Source organism: Mercenaria mercenaria, chromosome 6 (assembly GCF_021730395.1).
Source record: "Mercenaria mercenaria strain notata chromosome 6, MADL_Memer_1, whole genome shotgun sequence".
Taxonomy (NCBI): Eukaryota; Metazoa; Mollusca; class Bivalvia; order Venerida; family Veneridae; genus Mercenaria; species Mercenaria mercenaria.
Window position 1 is genome coordinate 51,161,741 of NC_069366.1, and position 14,372 is coordinate 51,176,112.

A 14,372-nucleotide genomic window follows, 5' to 3' on the forward strand; every position below is an offset into this window, starting at 1 on the left:
AAATTTGGCTTGTAAAGACTTTTATCATACAAAGTCCTAGGCGGTCGAAAATAGGTTGTGTGGGGATATTTTTACTACAAAAAGCATCACCACACACACATCTCAATACTCTATATCCATTGTGTTAATTTTAAAGTCTGTTGTGCTGATTAAATTTGAACACAGTGGGTATAGAGTATTGAGATGTGTATGTGTTGAACATTTAAAGGTGATGCTTTTTGTAGTTATGTACGTGGCATGCGGTGTATGTAAAATGTACTCCTCTGGCGTACTACTGTGTTCGTGGCATATACACAGCAAATACGCAGCATGTACGCCACAGAGGCTTGCTTCTGTAAGGGTGGTACACATTCATGCCAAGTTAATTGAAAATCCATCCATCGATGACAAAGATATGGACTGGACACGAAAATTGCGGACAGACTGACAGACGGTTCAAAAACTATATGCCTCCCTTCGGGGGCATAAAAATAAGTTTCAAACCCATTTGCCTTTGAATAATTTTAGGTATAAACTTGCATGCAAAACTTAGTCCAAATGGGGGCATAATTTGGCCAAAATACATGTTGGAGTTATGGGACTTGATTATATCACCTAATTTATAATCCCAAAGACACAAGTGAAATTTCAATTCAATATCTGCATTAGTTTTCGAGATGCTAGGGCGAGTACAATAGCTCAGACTATTCTTCGAACAATCAAGTCCCATTTCATAAACGGTATTGCAATGTTCACAGATGATACAATTAATAGCTATACTATTACAAATAAAGTCTAAGCTTTGTAGATTTAATCATCTTATTAACAGAAACACAACCTTTGCAGGAAAGGTCATTTTGAAACAGACTATACAGCCAAACCTATTGACTCCTGCTTAGACTTGAAAAACAGACACTACAATTGATGTTTATGGGTATATATTTATTTCTCAACAAACAGGCAGTAAACTTCTCCACAAGAGTATATTATTAAAACAAAAATATTAATTCTGCACATGATTTATCACAGAATGCAAGTGTATAACAAAAAGGGTATAAGGTAGAAAAACAAAAGCAAAAATCAAATTTTTATGTAAATTGATGATTCTGTATAATCCATCAGTATGCTACCTAGCATAAACTTAAGGAAATACTGTGCATGCAGGTAACAATGTATCCTTGCTCTTGCCTTTGGCAGATTCAGTAAGAAATTTTTTTGTTAAAACATTTTGTAATTTTTTTTATATTTCTTTTGCGTTTTTTAAAGTACGCTGTCTGGTACAATTTGGTTGGTAAAATAACTTAGTGTAATCCAACCAATCTTACTTGTATCTAAGCTTAATTTCTTTATTTTTTTAAAACTGTAACACGTGTATTGAACATCATTTACATATTAGAAATAAATATTGGCAGACTCATAAACATGATATCTGTTTGCACAGTACACCTTTACAAGATAAGCTAGTGTATTCACACATTTACATATACCAACCAGAATATGCACAAACTCCTAACTTACTGCAATGATTCTATAATCATGTACGATAAAACAGAACCATAAACAAAATCCCCAATACAAGTTTTACACCTCGATATATCAATGATCATCTATAAGTCAATAACCAATATGTAAATATTGTGAAATCCTTTAAATGTGGAGGGCGTAAAATTTCATGGTCTATTTCGTTGTGATTTAAATTCGCGGATTTCCACTTTGAAGATAAAAGAATTAGAATTTAATTTTGTAGGTGGGATTTGATATTGAGGAATGGCGCAACCACTTAATCCACGAAAATTATTTCCTCACAATATTTAGGACTTCACAGTATGAGAGAAAACAATATATCAAATACTGATGAAGGAAAAACTCTGTTTAACAACATTGTTCAACAAAACTAAATGCTCACAACATTGAAAATACTGGAATTTTGAATGCTTAAAAATTGCATAAGCTTCTTAAAGATATATTCAACATAAATTCATAATTATTTAAAAATATAAACAATTTACTGAAAAGTATCTATGTAAACATGAAATTAATATTTTTTTTGTGTGTATAAACTGTACTGTGTAACTATCACACTCAAGTACATGTATAGACAAGCATAGTATATATGTACTTCCACTAACAATACACTGGTAGTTAGTTCTTTTAAACAACTGACAAGAAATTGTGAATATAGCTTTACAAACACAGTCATATTTATTCAACTTAAATTTATTTGATGAGAATTTTCTACATTTTATGACAGTTCCAAAAATAAACTATTTTAGTAAAAGATACGTACTGGGTATCTTTAATGCTCTGGGTATTTGAGACAGGGTCAATTTCAAGTAGCCAATCAAATGCCAAGTTTTGAAAGTAGTCTCCAAACTTAGTGTCATAACCTAATTCATTTCCTAGTTAAATTATATAACATATAAACTGAAAATTCAGCCTGCATTTAGTGTCATATGCCAAAATCTTGGAAATTTTAATATTTTTGTATAATAATAATTAATAGCTCTTGTTAAATATCTGAAAATGTGAAATGAAAGTAATGCTGGTATAATGTTTATGCATAGACTAAAAAGGCTTGAAATAAATTATTCATAGCCAAGAATGTACTTTCACTCTAAAAATTGTATGCTAGAACTAGCATAATTCAAGATCCATAAAATATATAAATATTTTAAGGTAGTGGACTTGTAATGATAATCGGTAACTTCCGTGCGATTACATTTTAGTATTGGATTTCCGCATTCTTTAGATGATCATGTATGTAGTTCATGTGAGCACATGGCTTTTTGGTTACAACAGAGAATGACAAATTCTCATAGAGAGAATACACAACCCAACAGAAATTTCCAGTTGTCATTATCAATTATCATGGGTCAATAACCTAAAGATGGTAATATTGCAGTTGATGGTGGTCCTAAGCAGAGAACAAATTTTCATTTAACTGGTGCCTGCAGATCAAAGGAGCATTTTTCAAACTGTACTTAAGGGGTACTTGTCTTTATGAACTACATGAATTTCAATGCACAACCATTTCAAAATACTTCTTTGTTAACATATTTCCAAGAAGTTTATAAGATGTACAATAAATGTGTAAATACAAGGCAGTTTATGTGACATAATTTATGATATTTGAAAGTCTTCTGTAACAAGTATAAAATGAAGATCTATATATAACAGCCAATCAAGATGCTGCTGTTCCATTCCGTCTGTAGAATTCTGTCTTAACGTGCGCTATTCGAACATGTTTTCTATCTGGATGATCGGCAAACCTCTCAAGATTGTGTCCATACACTGATGATGCTAACGTAGGTACAGCTTTTATTTTCTCCTGAAACAATGTTAATAATGCTTGTTTTGAAATCTGATGTTACTGTTATTAGTACATTTGAAAAGAAGTAAACCCAATTGTGGAAAAACAATGGAACCTGTATTAAGCAGCCTCTAGACAGCTTACTGGACGTTTTTTTTTTTATTTCAACTTTCTAAAGCAGCCACCTGTCTTAAGCAGCCAAAATGTGTTGCTCTCTTGACAGGCTGCTTAGGTCAAGTTTAACTGTTGTTGAAGTCAAATATTACACTATATTTGGTTAAGCCAAGGTAAAATGAGCAAGACTTAGTGTTGTAACACCTCTCTGTGAGATAATCACTTCTGACAATGGCACTGCAGACATGGAAATCAGGTTTTTGGTTATAGCATTATTTTCTAACAAGAAATTGTGAAAGATATTTGACAGAGATATGAATTAGTCTGAAGTACATGTACCAGTATCTTTCTAATCAAAAATGCTTTTCACAAGCTAAACCAGGGGCCTCTGTGGATGAGTGGGTAAGGTCGCTGGCTTCAGATCACTTGCCTCTCTCTGCTGTGGGTTGAAGCCCTGCTTGGGTTACAGAATTCATCAAGAAGGCTGGTGGTTCTACCCAGGCGCCGGCCTGTACTTGAAAACTTGAAAAAACGTTAAAGGATCATCTGGATTCTTCCTCCATGAAAAGCTGGAAAGTTGCCAAATGACCTATAATTGTGTCCGTGTGATGTAAAACTCAACAAAAACAAGAAAGCTTCAGTGTCACCATCACAATCTTAAAGGGGCACACCTCCAGACTTCTGAAAATACTTTCGTTTGCCAATTCAGTATTGTATAAAATGTAAACAGCATTTTATTTCATTTTGTTGGGTTTAATGTCGCACCGACACAATTATTGGTCATATGGCGACTTTCAAGCTTTGATGGTGGAGGAAGACCACAGGTGCCCCTCCGTGCATTATTTCATCAAGAGCGGGCACCTGGGTAGAACCACTGACCTTCTGTAAGCCAGCTGGATGGCTTCCTCACATGAATAATTCAATGCCCATAGTGATGCTCGAACCCATACTGATGAGGGGCAAGTAATTTGAAGTCAGCGACCTCAACCACTCAGCCAGGGAAGCCCCTATAAATAGCATTGCCAAGATGATTCTGTGGGTTATAAGCAGCATTTACTCACTGAAACACCGAAGTTTGTAAACTATGTAGGAAAAAACTTCCAAATGCATTACTCATCCAATAAAAATTAGATGTTAATAATAGCAGAATACTCCTATTTTATTATTCTTACATAAAATGATTTATGATTCTAAATATTCTGCAGACTTTGTCATTTTTAAAAATAACGAGGAGTCTTTAATTTCCAGGCAAGTTCCTTTAGAAAATGCTAAATACTTCATGTTACCGTGGAGGAAACAACACAGAGCGGCTGCTTTTTTTTTAAATTCCAGTGTACTATAATGATCAAACTTTTTTGGTTGGTTTGAGTTTAGAGTTTCACTGACAAAATTTTGGTCTTATGGCAACTTTCCCAGCTTTTGATGAAAGAAAAAGACCCAAGGTTCTCTTCTAAGCCTTGTTTTAAGGATGGGCAGGCACCCTAGTAGAACCACTGATGTTCCATAAGCATAAATTAAATAAAGTTGTGCTTAAAGCACACATGAAAGCCTTTGTACAGACCTCTAAACATGTATTTCAATTACAAACTACAAAACAGTCAGATAATGAATAATTTCTTCATAAATGGGACCTACATTATATCACACTATTAAAAACAGCATCAAATTATTTTCTATGTAACACAAAAGGGACTGTGAAAAAAAATCAAACCTCATCATTAACTGTAAGACCTCTGGATTTAGCATGCTCCCTGTCATCTCTGTGTAATTTGTTATTGTAACCTGTCTGCTTTCTGAACAGCCTATCATACGTTCTGTTGGGATTTTCCTGAAAAATATACAGACACATATAATAACTGTTATCTTGAAAGACAAGTCACACCTTAACATTTATCTTGCAGTACAAGTTTCATGCATTTTATATGAAAAACAAAAATACAGTTAAAACTCAATGCTATACTCAGTAATGTTCATGAATATCTTCCCCATAATTGTTATAACCAATACCTAACAATCATTATCATAGGTCACATTTCTAGTTTTAGTCTTTTAACAAATTGAATAAAACTGCAAACTCTGCAGTATGAAAAGCTGTCTCTTTTCTTCATAACAAAGTGATGTACCTGAAAAAAAAAATCCCTTCACCTATCAGTTTAACAATTCAAAACTCACAAATACACTCTTAAGGTAGTACACCCATAGTGACAATAGAAATCTTCTGTTTAATCAGTACTCTCCATACTCTCTGGTTGTTTCGAAAAATGCTATATTCTATATTAGGATCCCTAAAAGCGTAATTATGAAGTAAAGAATACATGTCATGTACATAAATTAAATGGCACAGAATTTGCCAAGTGCAATTTTCTACTACGGAAAAACTATATAAGGACTCGAAAAAAGCATGTGAAGAATAGGTAATGGAACGGAATTTGCCATGTGTCATTACTGTCCACTACCTTAACACTGAAATTACAACCAAAATTTTCATTATACAGCAATATTGTTTCAAGTTAATTTTTTGTCTAACTTCTTAAGGACAAATATCATTGTAATATGAGAAGTTTTCCACAAACATCAATAGACAGAAATTTTTTTGTGACAAGACTCGGGTTCACATGTAATTTAAGTTAACAAACTGTAGTTTATATATATTATAGTATTTAATTTTCTTACGGTAAATGAAAAACTGATATTTTCATTGGTTAATATTACTTTCAGTTTGAGAACAAACATAATGGTTTAAAATGATATAGATATCAGTTCCCATTTTAATTCACACTGAAGCTCAAGACAACAGCCCTAGCTCATAATTTAGTTTCCATTATTCAGATTTATAAAGCTGCATAAGACGAACACTACATTATTAAAGAAGCAAGTCAAGTAACATGAATATGAATATTAACATATTGTAAACATAACTGTTTCCCTCAAAATATTAAATTTCTCAAAACATGACAATAAGGCCTAAAAAAAGATTGTTTGTTTCTGGTAACATGCTCATAAAAATAAGGGTAGGTAGGTTGGTGATTTTTTTTTTATTAAGTGGGACTTTTCGGAAATTATTTTTGTGTAAAAAAAAAAAGAATACAAAAAAGGGGGTTACGAGAGCATCAGAAAGTTGATTTCTAACATCACTGACCATGTTTAAAGCATAAAAAGTGCAGTTTTGCAACTTTTTGTTAAAAAAGTGAAAAAAAAAAATTCTCCAAGGCCATAAAAACATTTAGGATTGGGCCAAAAATTTAGGGTAGGTCAGGAATACCAGAAACAAACAATTTTTTTTAGGCTTAACTAGCAATATGATACTGTAAACCTGGGAATACACATGTACCTAAAGTATGCCTAGCAAAATAAACTACCATATGATGCTATAACTATGACACTAACTCTGACAAGCTTCTGATGATTAGGTACTATTTACATTCACCACACATTTTGTATGGAAAGACAAAAACGTTTATTTTCGTAAATTAAAGTAATAATATCATGGACGTCCCTTTCCACCAGATTTCGTGACTTTTTCACAAAAAAAAAAACATGAACAAAACGGTGTTGTTAAAGAAATTCTTTGAAAACTGGATGCCAAAATTTCAATATAGCTTTAACTTATTTTTCTGATGGTCAGAATAAAATAAAATGGGTAAAATTTTGTCAAAACATGAAATAACAAGAAAATTTCTGTGTTTTACATGCAAGATTAAAATATCTACACTCATGAACACCATATCTTACATTTTCGCTTGTGGCTACACCACTCGTGAAAATATTGCATCTGTGTTCATTTGTGAAAGATATTTCAATCTTACAACAAACAAATATCCTCCATATAATGTAAACTTGGTAACGTCTTGTAACTTCATTCAAATAAAGCCATATTTAAAAGAAAATTTACTACAATATAGTAATAAAGGGTTTGAAACCAGCCCCTGAAGATAAATGGTAAATTTTCAATTATTATCATGAAGGTTTACATTATATATGGAGTGCATTGCAAATAACTTTATATGTCTACCACTTTAATTAAACTTTATTTGTCTAGTTCTAAGCTAGCACATCTATACATTTTTATATGATAAACATACATGTTTTATTCCCAAGTTACAGATAATGATCAATGTCAACAACAGTAGCTTGTAAAGTCATTTTCATGTAATTATGTCAACACAGCTAATATCTGACATCATTTCTGTAATATTTAGAGTAAAAACTGTGACTGCTTTTAATCATATAAACGATATCATCAACTTAGAATAACAAAATATGAGAATTTGAAAACATGAGAGTCCTCATTAATAACTAAATTTTTCCAATGTAAATGATCTAAATGACAGGTTTAGGTATACTGGTGACATGATACTCTTATTTGTTTATTTTTGAAACTATAAATGACTTTACATGTCTTTGAAATTATGCATAAAGCACTCTCCTGGCATACATGTATTTAAGTTTACCTGTCTGTCTATCATCACCTGTAAGTCATAAATGTAAAAAGTGTAAGTAACTACCATTATTAACATATAAAAACAATGGTGGTGCCAATCTTGAATTTATTCTTTTGTACTCAGATCCCTTAGTGCTAAATCATGTCTACTTTTACTATTCCCAATAAAAATATACATGGAGACAGTTTCCCAGTTCTAAAGTACTACTAGACTGCAATTTATCAAGAATGCCTTTCACCATACTATACTGTTCCAAAAACAATCAAATACTGTGGCGTCATCTCATTTTCCTGAAAAGAAATGTTGAGTCTTTTTTTGTTGTGGAATATGAATTTGTGGATTTCAAGTTTTCAAGATTAAAAGAATGGACATTTTATATGTTCATTGGGATTTGATTTAGTGGATTGATACACACATGAAATCCACAAAAAGTCTGTCCACCAGGAATATTAAGGATTTCACAGTATCTTGCAAACCATGCTGAATGAAATGTTCTTCAACCCAAGGTCCTGCATGTGCTGGTAATATTTTTATGGAAGAAAATCAAATTTGGAAATGCTGCAGTTCGTAAATACCCTGGGTATACGTATTTCCTTGAATCTAATTTACAGTTGGCTCTATATTGATAACAAAGTCATTGTGTGAATGCATAAATTTCACTCTGTTTACTAATAATGCATTTACCTGTATAGATGTTTGGAAAATATTTTACAAACAACAGCTGTCACTATTGGTGACAAATGTCCCCGAAGCGTGCCCAAGAATGCTTCAGTTGACTGCGAAAAAAACCCCACACACATCATTTCATGACCTTGACCTGAGAGACACTTTTCATAGTGTCAAGACTGCTTGTGGTTATAAGAGAATCATGGTAACAAGTATATAAGGTACTCTTTGCAAATTTTGCTTAACAAGTTAAGCAACTTATACATAGAAAAAGTATTTTCTTAGATTTTTACAAGACATGGAAATAATTTTTAAGACATCTCTTTCAAAGTTGAAACCTCATAGAATTTTAAAGTACAAATATGAACAAAATGGAACTTGGGGATCTACCAACTGTGCAAGTAAAGTTGACAAATATCTCATTTCACTAAGGTGTACTTGATTTCATTTGTCAAATTTACTATCATTCAAATGAATGAACTGGAGCACACCAGTGGAGGTGAAATATTATGTTCATGAAACCAGTCTTCTGAGTAAGCAGAAGCTGGTACAACACCTGACTTACAAGCAGGGATATGGGGTCAGACCCTACACTGGGCAGATGTTTTAATATCTTCTATGAATTAGAGACAAGGTAAATTGGAAAGTGTCTGGCTACGGTGGCCTAGATATTTAAAGCCTGCAATTTGCAGGGGCTCTTATCTATTCATTGGTGGGATCTGAACAGTCGATACCTTGTTCGGCAACCACTGTAAAGGAAGGCAAATTATGTAGATCAGGCAGTTTGCAGGGCCTATATACAAACTCTGTTGGTAGCTGAACAGTCGATGCCTCACTCTAGAATTCCATGGTGAGGTTTAAGCCTTCAAAATTAAAGCAGGGGTCTAGCTAGGTCCAATATTTTGGGAGAAGTCACTTCTCCCTCAAGCTGATTTAGGGAGACTTTAGGGAGGAGTGGGAAGACTTTTCCTACCTCAATGCTGTTGAGTGATTTGAAAGGTGGCTGTAATTTTCTTGTTTCTTAAGATAAAAAACATTTATGTGACCATTCATGTTCTTAGTTAGATCATTTCCCATACAGTGGTTATTGTTTCATTACAGAATTCTGAAAAAAGTTGTTTTCAAAATTCAAGTCGATGCTGTAAATTTAACCCGCCGATTTTTTGCTATATCTTGTACGAAGTGTTTATTATTATTAACACTGAGTCACCAACACGGCGAACAGTACAGTCTCACCCACAGTTGCTAGACACATAATCTAATATTTTACTTAATAGGCCTGTATATATGTATATAAAATATTTTATATACATATATACAGGCCTATTAAGGTATTAGATCACTAATAGCAATGTTTACAAAACGGCCTTTGCTTGGTATATTCTGAAAGGTAACCTTGTTTTGCACTATTTTGCATTTTTTAAACAATTTTTACCGTGCCGTTTTTTATCAATTTTGTATAACTTATGGTATCTCCTCAAGCTCAAGAAGAGACAAATTTCAAAATGATAGCCACTATCCAAAACGTTTGCAGAGAACTCATTTTATCATTAATTTTAATAAAAGGAACATCAAACTATTGGTAAACAATTATAAAACACAAAATAAAAATGTCAGTATCATTTTTTCTATTGTGCCTCAAGTAAACGGATTTAATGAGACAGAATTCATACTTCAACATTGAAAAAATAAGGTCGGATGCTGTGTTTCTGTTTTGAATTTTGCTTACTCTATTTAAAAATAACCTTAGGGCAGACGTAAAACCGACCTAAATTTCTTCCACAATATATAATCTAAGAGTGAAAGCAAAATAGAGAACTTTCACCGCGTGTAACTTAATATTTTTAAAGATGTGTAACCCTACCCCTTCTGTTTAAGTAGTAAATTCACTTTGAACACCAAAAAATTGCTTATAAAATTAATCTTTTTCCATTTTTGTACAAGAAATCAATAATGAGTCTTGAAAGAAGTAAAAACTTACTAGAAAAAAAGGAAAATAAGGGGAAAAAAATTTGGTCCCAGTAGGGCTTGAACCTACGCCCCCCTAAGAATTGCAGTAAAAGTAGGTTTATGGTAAGAATTGAATACTCTTCAAAAAGGAGGTTCTTTATTAGTGATCTAATACCTTAAGGCTGACCACTACCAAATAGAATGTAAGCCTCCGCAGGTCTAGTCACAACTAGTCCAAATATAAATAGTACTAATCTTTTTTCCTTTCCTTGTGCATTTTCTCGGCAGCAACGTGCTTACTTTTACCCTACCGCGTTTCAGTATGTATCACTTTGCATTGTAATGAAATCGGCATGTTCCTATCGCATGCTAGATAAAAATGGCGGCGTAAGAATTTAATGTCACGAAAAGAGAAATTGAAAGAAGCAAAAAGTAGTAAATTCAGCGGGTTGTATTTAACGAACTGTAGTTTTCTTATATAAAAGTTAACACCCCCTTTTCTTTTTGTTTTTCTAAAGTAGCGATCTAGCTCTTTATGGGAATGTAAGTCTCTGAAAATCTGATATGCTAGAAAATGTCGAAACACCGTTATGAAGTGAGTGGATTTTATATGAAATAAAGAACAGCTGGATTTAGTGGTGTTCAGCCTATAAGGGGCAATACATGTTATTTTCTGAAAGCCCTCGAAAATGAATGGAAATGCCATTAATCTATTCTTTATGATGTAAAACGGTAACAAATGGCTGAAAACGCTTAAATTTCTTGTGTTTTTGGAATTTAGATCGAATTTTCGACCAGGTGGTACTATTTTGGTTCGTTTTAGGACCTAGTAAATGTCTTTTCTCGCATTTTAGCACTTCATTTGTCTAAATAATATTGAAATTAGCATGTTTCTGAATGAAAATGACAAACATCGTAACGATTAAATGGATGGTAAATGTAAATTCCACGAATAAGGTAAAATTAATTGAAATATTGCTTGCACAGGGCTAAATTTTGCATATTTTTGGGGATGGGGGTGACCTGTAATGAATGGTTATTTCTCTACATTTTCTCAATATTTTGCACCAAAACAAAGCAGAATCATTGTGAAATAGGTGTACCTTGAGAATGAATGCAAATTCATGGAAAAATCAGACAAAAATTTTCTCTTATAGGCTGACCACTACCAAATAGAATGTAAGCCTCCGCAGGTCTAGTCACAAGTAGTCCAAATATAAATAGTACTAATCTTTTTTCCTTTCCTTGTGCATTTTCTCGGCAGCAACGTGCTTACTTTTACCCTACCGCGTTTCAGTATGTATCACTTTGCATTGTAATGAAATCGGCATGTTCCTATCGCATGCTAGATAAAAATGGCGGCGTAAGAATTTAATGTCACGAAAAGAGAAATTGAAAGAAGCAAAAAGTAGTAAATTCAGCGGGTTGTATTTAACGAACTGTAGTTTTCTTATATAAAAGTTAACACCCCCTTTTCTTTTTGTTTTTCTAAAGTAGCGATCTAGCTCTTTATGGGAATGTAAGTCTCTGAAAATCTGATATGCTAGAAAATGTCGAAACACCGTTATGAAGTGAGTGGATTTTATATGAAATAAAGAACAGCTGGATTTAGTGGTGTTCAGCCTTAAGTAAAATCCTATTAAGTAAAATATTAGATTATATAAATGTGTCTAGCACATGTGGTCTCACATGAATAAAACTGAAAGTAAACTGTGTAAACTAGAAATACATATTCAATTCACCGATGCAGGAAGTTAATTTAATGTAGTTACATGTCGTTCTTTTACCATAGACAACAACTAATTGTGTACAATATTGTCCAATTAATCGCATGGTTAATCAGCAATTTCTTCGTAAAACATTGTTTTTTTGCACCCGAATATGTTGACAATTAACGCAAAGTGCCAAAGACGTAACCGTGGCACTAATTTGCTGAACACAATCAACTCTGTTGTAACGGATTATTTGATTTGCTTTCACACTTCTCGGGAAAATCTCGCAAGTACCTGAAGTAGGCGGAGCTTAAATTATGCTATCCGGGAGTGTTAAGTTTCATTTGAATTTATCTCATATTCGCAAAAAAATCAGCATTTAAACCCTGAAATCGGCAAGATGATGATTTCATCGGAAATTTCCTCCACTGATTTGGTCTTCTGAGTGTTTGTCGTGGGTGGAGATAACGCCCATAGAAAAATAACTCTATATTTTCTAGGATTGCGTCAAATTTGTTGGACTAGCACCGGTCGTAGTTCAAGCCATTTCCAATAATAAAAAGTAGGCACTGCAATACTAACTACTTATTTGTCCAAAAGACATAACATAATAAAATGCCTATGAAATATATCAACAGTAAAGTAAATACACCAGCAAAATTTGACAGAAGTCTTGTTGTTTCTAATGTAAACAACCTGTCATTCTTATTTCCGGTTTCAGAAACTCACTGGTTTTCGTGAATTAAATGCAGTTCTTTCTGGTGGATCGTGTCTTTGTGTTGGAACAAAAGAAAATGCAGATATTTCACATGGACGTCCCTTCAGATAAAATTCGCCACTTTCTGTTTTGACAGCAAGTCCATGATCCTTGTTTTGTTCAAGTACCTCCTCCATGTTTGTTCCTCGAGACTGCAAATGGCGGTGACGCTTCCGTTTCCAAGATAACAGGTGCCCGTTTAATATAAAAGTAGGTATCAAACGTAAACATTTTATTCTTCAGACGTAACGAGAAATTGAATTATCAAGTATTCACACATATTGTTTGAAACTAGTAAGAATTTACACATCCATCTGCATAATGAGTAAAAAATTATTACCCAAGATGCACCAAATATCCAACATGGCAGCCTACAGTGCAGTCAATCTGTCAAATTTCAATTTTAATCGGTTTTGTTAAGGATATTTGATAATCAGTACATATAATGAGGTATATATTGTTGTTGAAGTAATTTAACAATGATTCTGTAATATGAAATAAGGCAAAGCCTCAAAGCGAGCTCAAAGAAATCGGATTTATCTAAAAATATTATGCATCATTTATTTGTCACAAAGAAACTATTCACTAGTCACAAGAACTCAGGAGAACCTATTCACTGAAAAAGTCTACATTTAGTGTCACCATACCTATAACAGTGAATATCATACGTTGCAAAATTTATGGGAAGCCGGTGTCACGGTGACGTCATTACAGCGTTCCCGTTTCTTTTTGCTTATTATGACATTTTTCCATTTTCTGGCCGATGCTTGATCTTTTAAATGAAAACAATATTTTTTTTCAAACAACTGGAAATCATTTTTTCATTATTGTTAAGTGATGAATAATTTTTAGCAATTGAATGAAGTTCTGTATTCACTCCGGAAAGAAGTACTTCCTGTGAGCACCAGTCCGCTAGGGTGCGCTTTTTTAAAACTTCCGACGAAACTTTTCAAATCCATCACCAAGTGTGAAAGTATACTTGCGTTACCGTAAAGCTCGATTCTCGAGCAGGCCCTTCGGGCCTGCTCTTCGAGCTCGCTACTAACGTTATTTTTGTACAGAGTTATCCATTGAAAAAAGGTAAAATTGTTAAAAAATATCTTCCTGGTTGACTACTTTGACAGATGCAAATAAACATTTTGATCTTGAATAGATCGCGTAACAGTTACCAGTATTATCGTCATAATCTTCTGTCAGTCTTTCACATTAAATGTATGCGGAATAGGTAACTTAACAATTTGATATAAAAGCAAAGCTTCAAAGTGAGCCTGAGGAAATGGAATATTTACATTTGTGGTAGGTTGCACTTTAGCGTTTCCCGGAAGTTTACAATGCGCATGGGCAACAAGATGGGTATGCGGGGCAAAGCGGAGGTGTGGGGGCAACAGCCCCCAAACATGTTCATCTAAAAATAAAGTTGCCCCTTTTAATTTTTAAGACAT

General features: G+C 33.4%; 2 protein-coding genes across 3 annotated transcripts in view; one reads left to right on the top strand and one right to left on the bottom strand.

The window, feature by feature from the left end:
* Positions 1–900: 900 nt before the first annotated feature.
* LOC123548918 (uncharacterized protein C5orf49 homolog) lies at positions 901–13,149 on the bottom strand. 2 transcript variants are annotated; one of them, XM_045336565.2, is made up of 4 exons: positions 12,903–13,149; positions 7,855–7,872; positions 5,115–5,231; positions 901–3,307 (listed from the first exon to the last, which is right to left on the bottom strand). In XM_045336565.2, the coding sequence occupies exons 1-4, from the start codon at positions 13,065–13,067 to the stop codon at positions 3,161–3,163; spliced, it is 447 nt and encodes a 148-aa protein (XP_045192500.2). In that variant the 5' UTR covers positions 13,068–13,149; the 3' UTR covers positions 901–3,160. The 2 variants fall into 2 exon arrangements, with proteins under 2 accessions (XP_045192500.2, XP_045192501.2); XM_045336566.2 differs by lacking the exon at positions 7,855–7,872 and having other exon boundaries at positions 12,903–13,124.
* An 849-nt stretch (positions 13,150–13,998) lies between these two features.
* The window catches only part of LOC123548915 (RING finger and SPRY domain-containing protein 1-like), a 61,901-nt gene continuing 61,527 nt past the window's right edge, over positions 13,999–14,372 (top strand). Inside the window, exon 1 of the mRNA XM_045336559.2 lies at positions 13,999–14,226. The gene's annotated coding sequence lies outside the window, so the exon portion shown is untranslated. The remainder of the gene's footprint in view (positions 14,227–14,372) is intronic.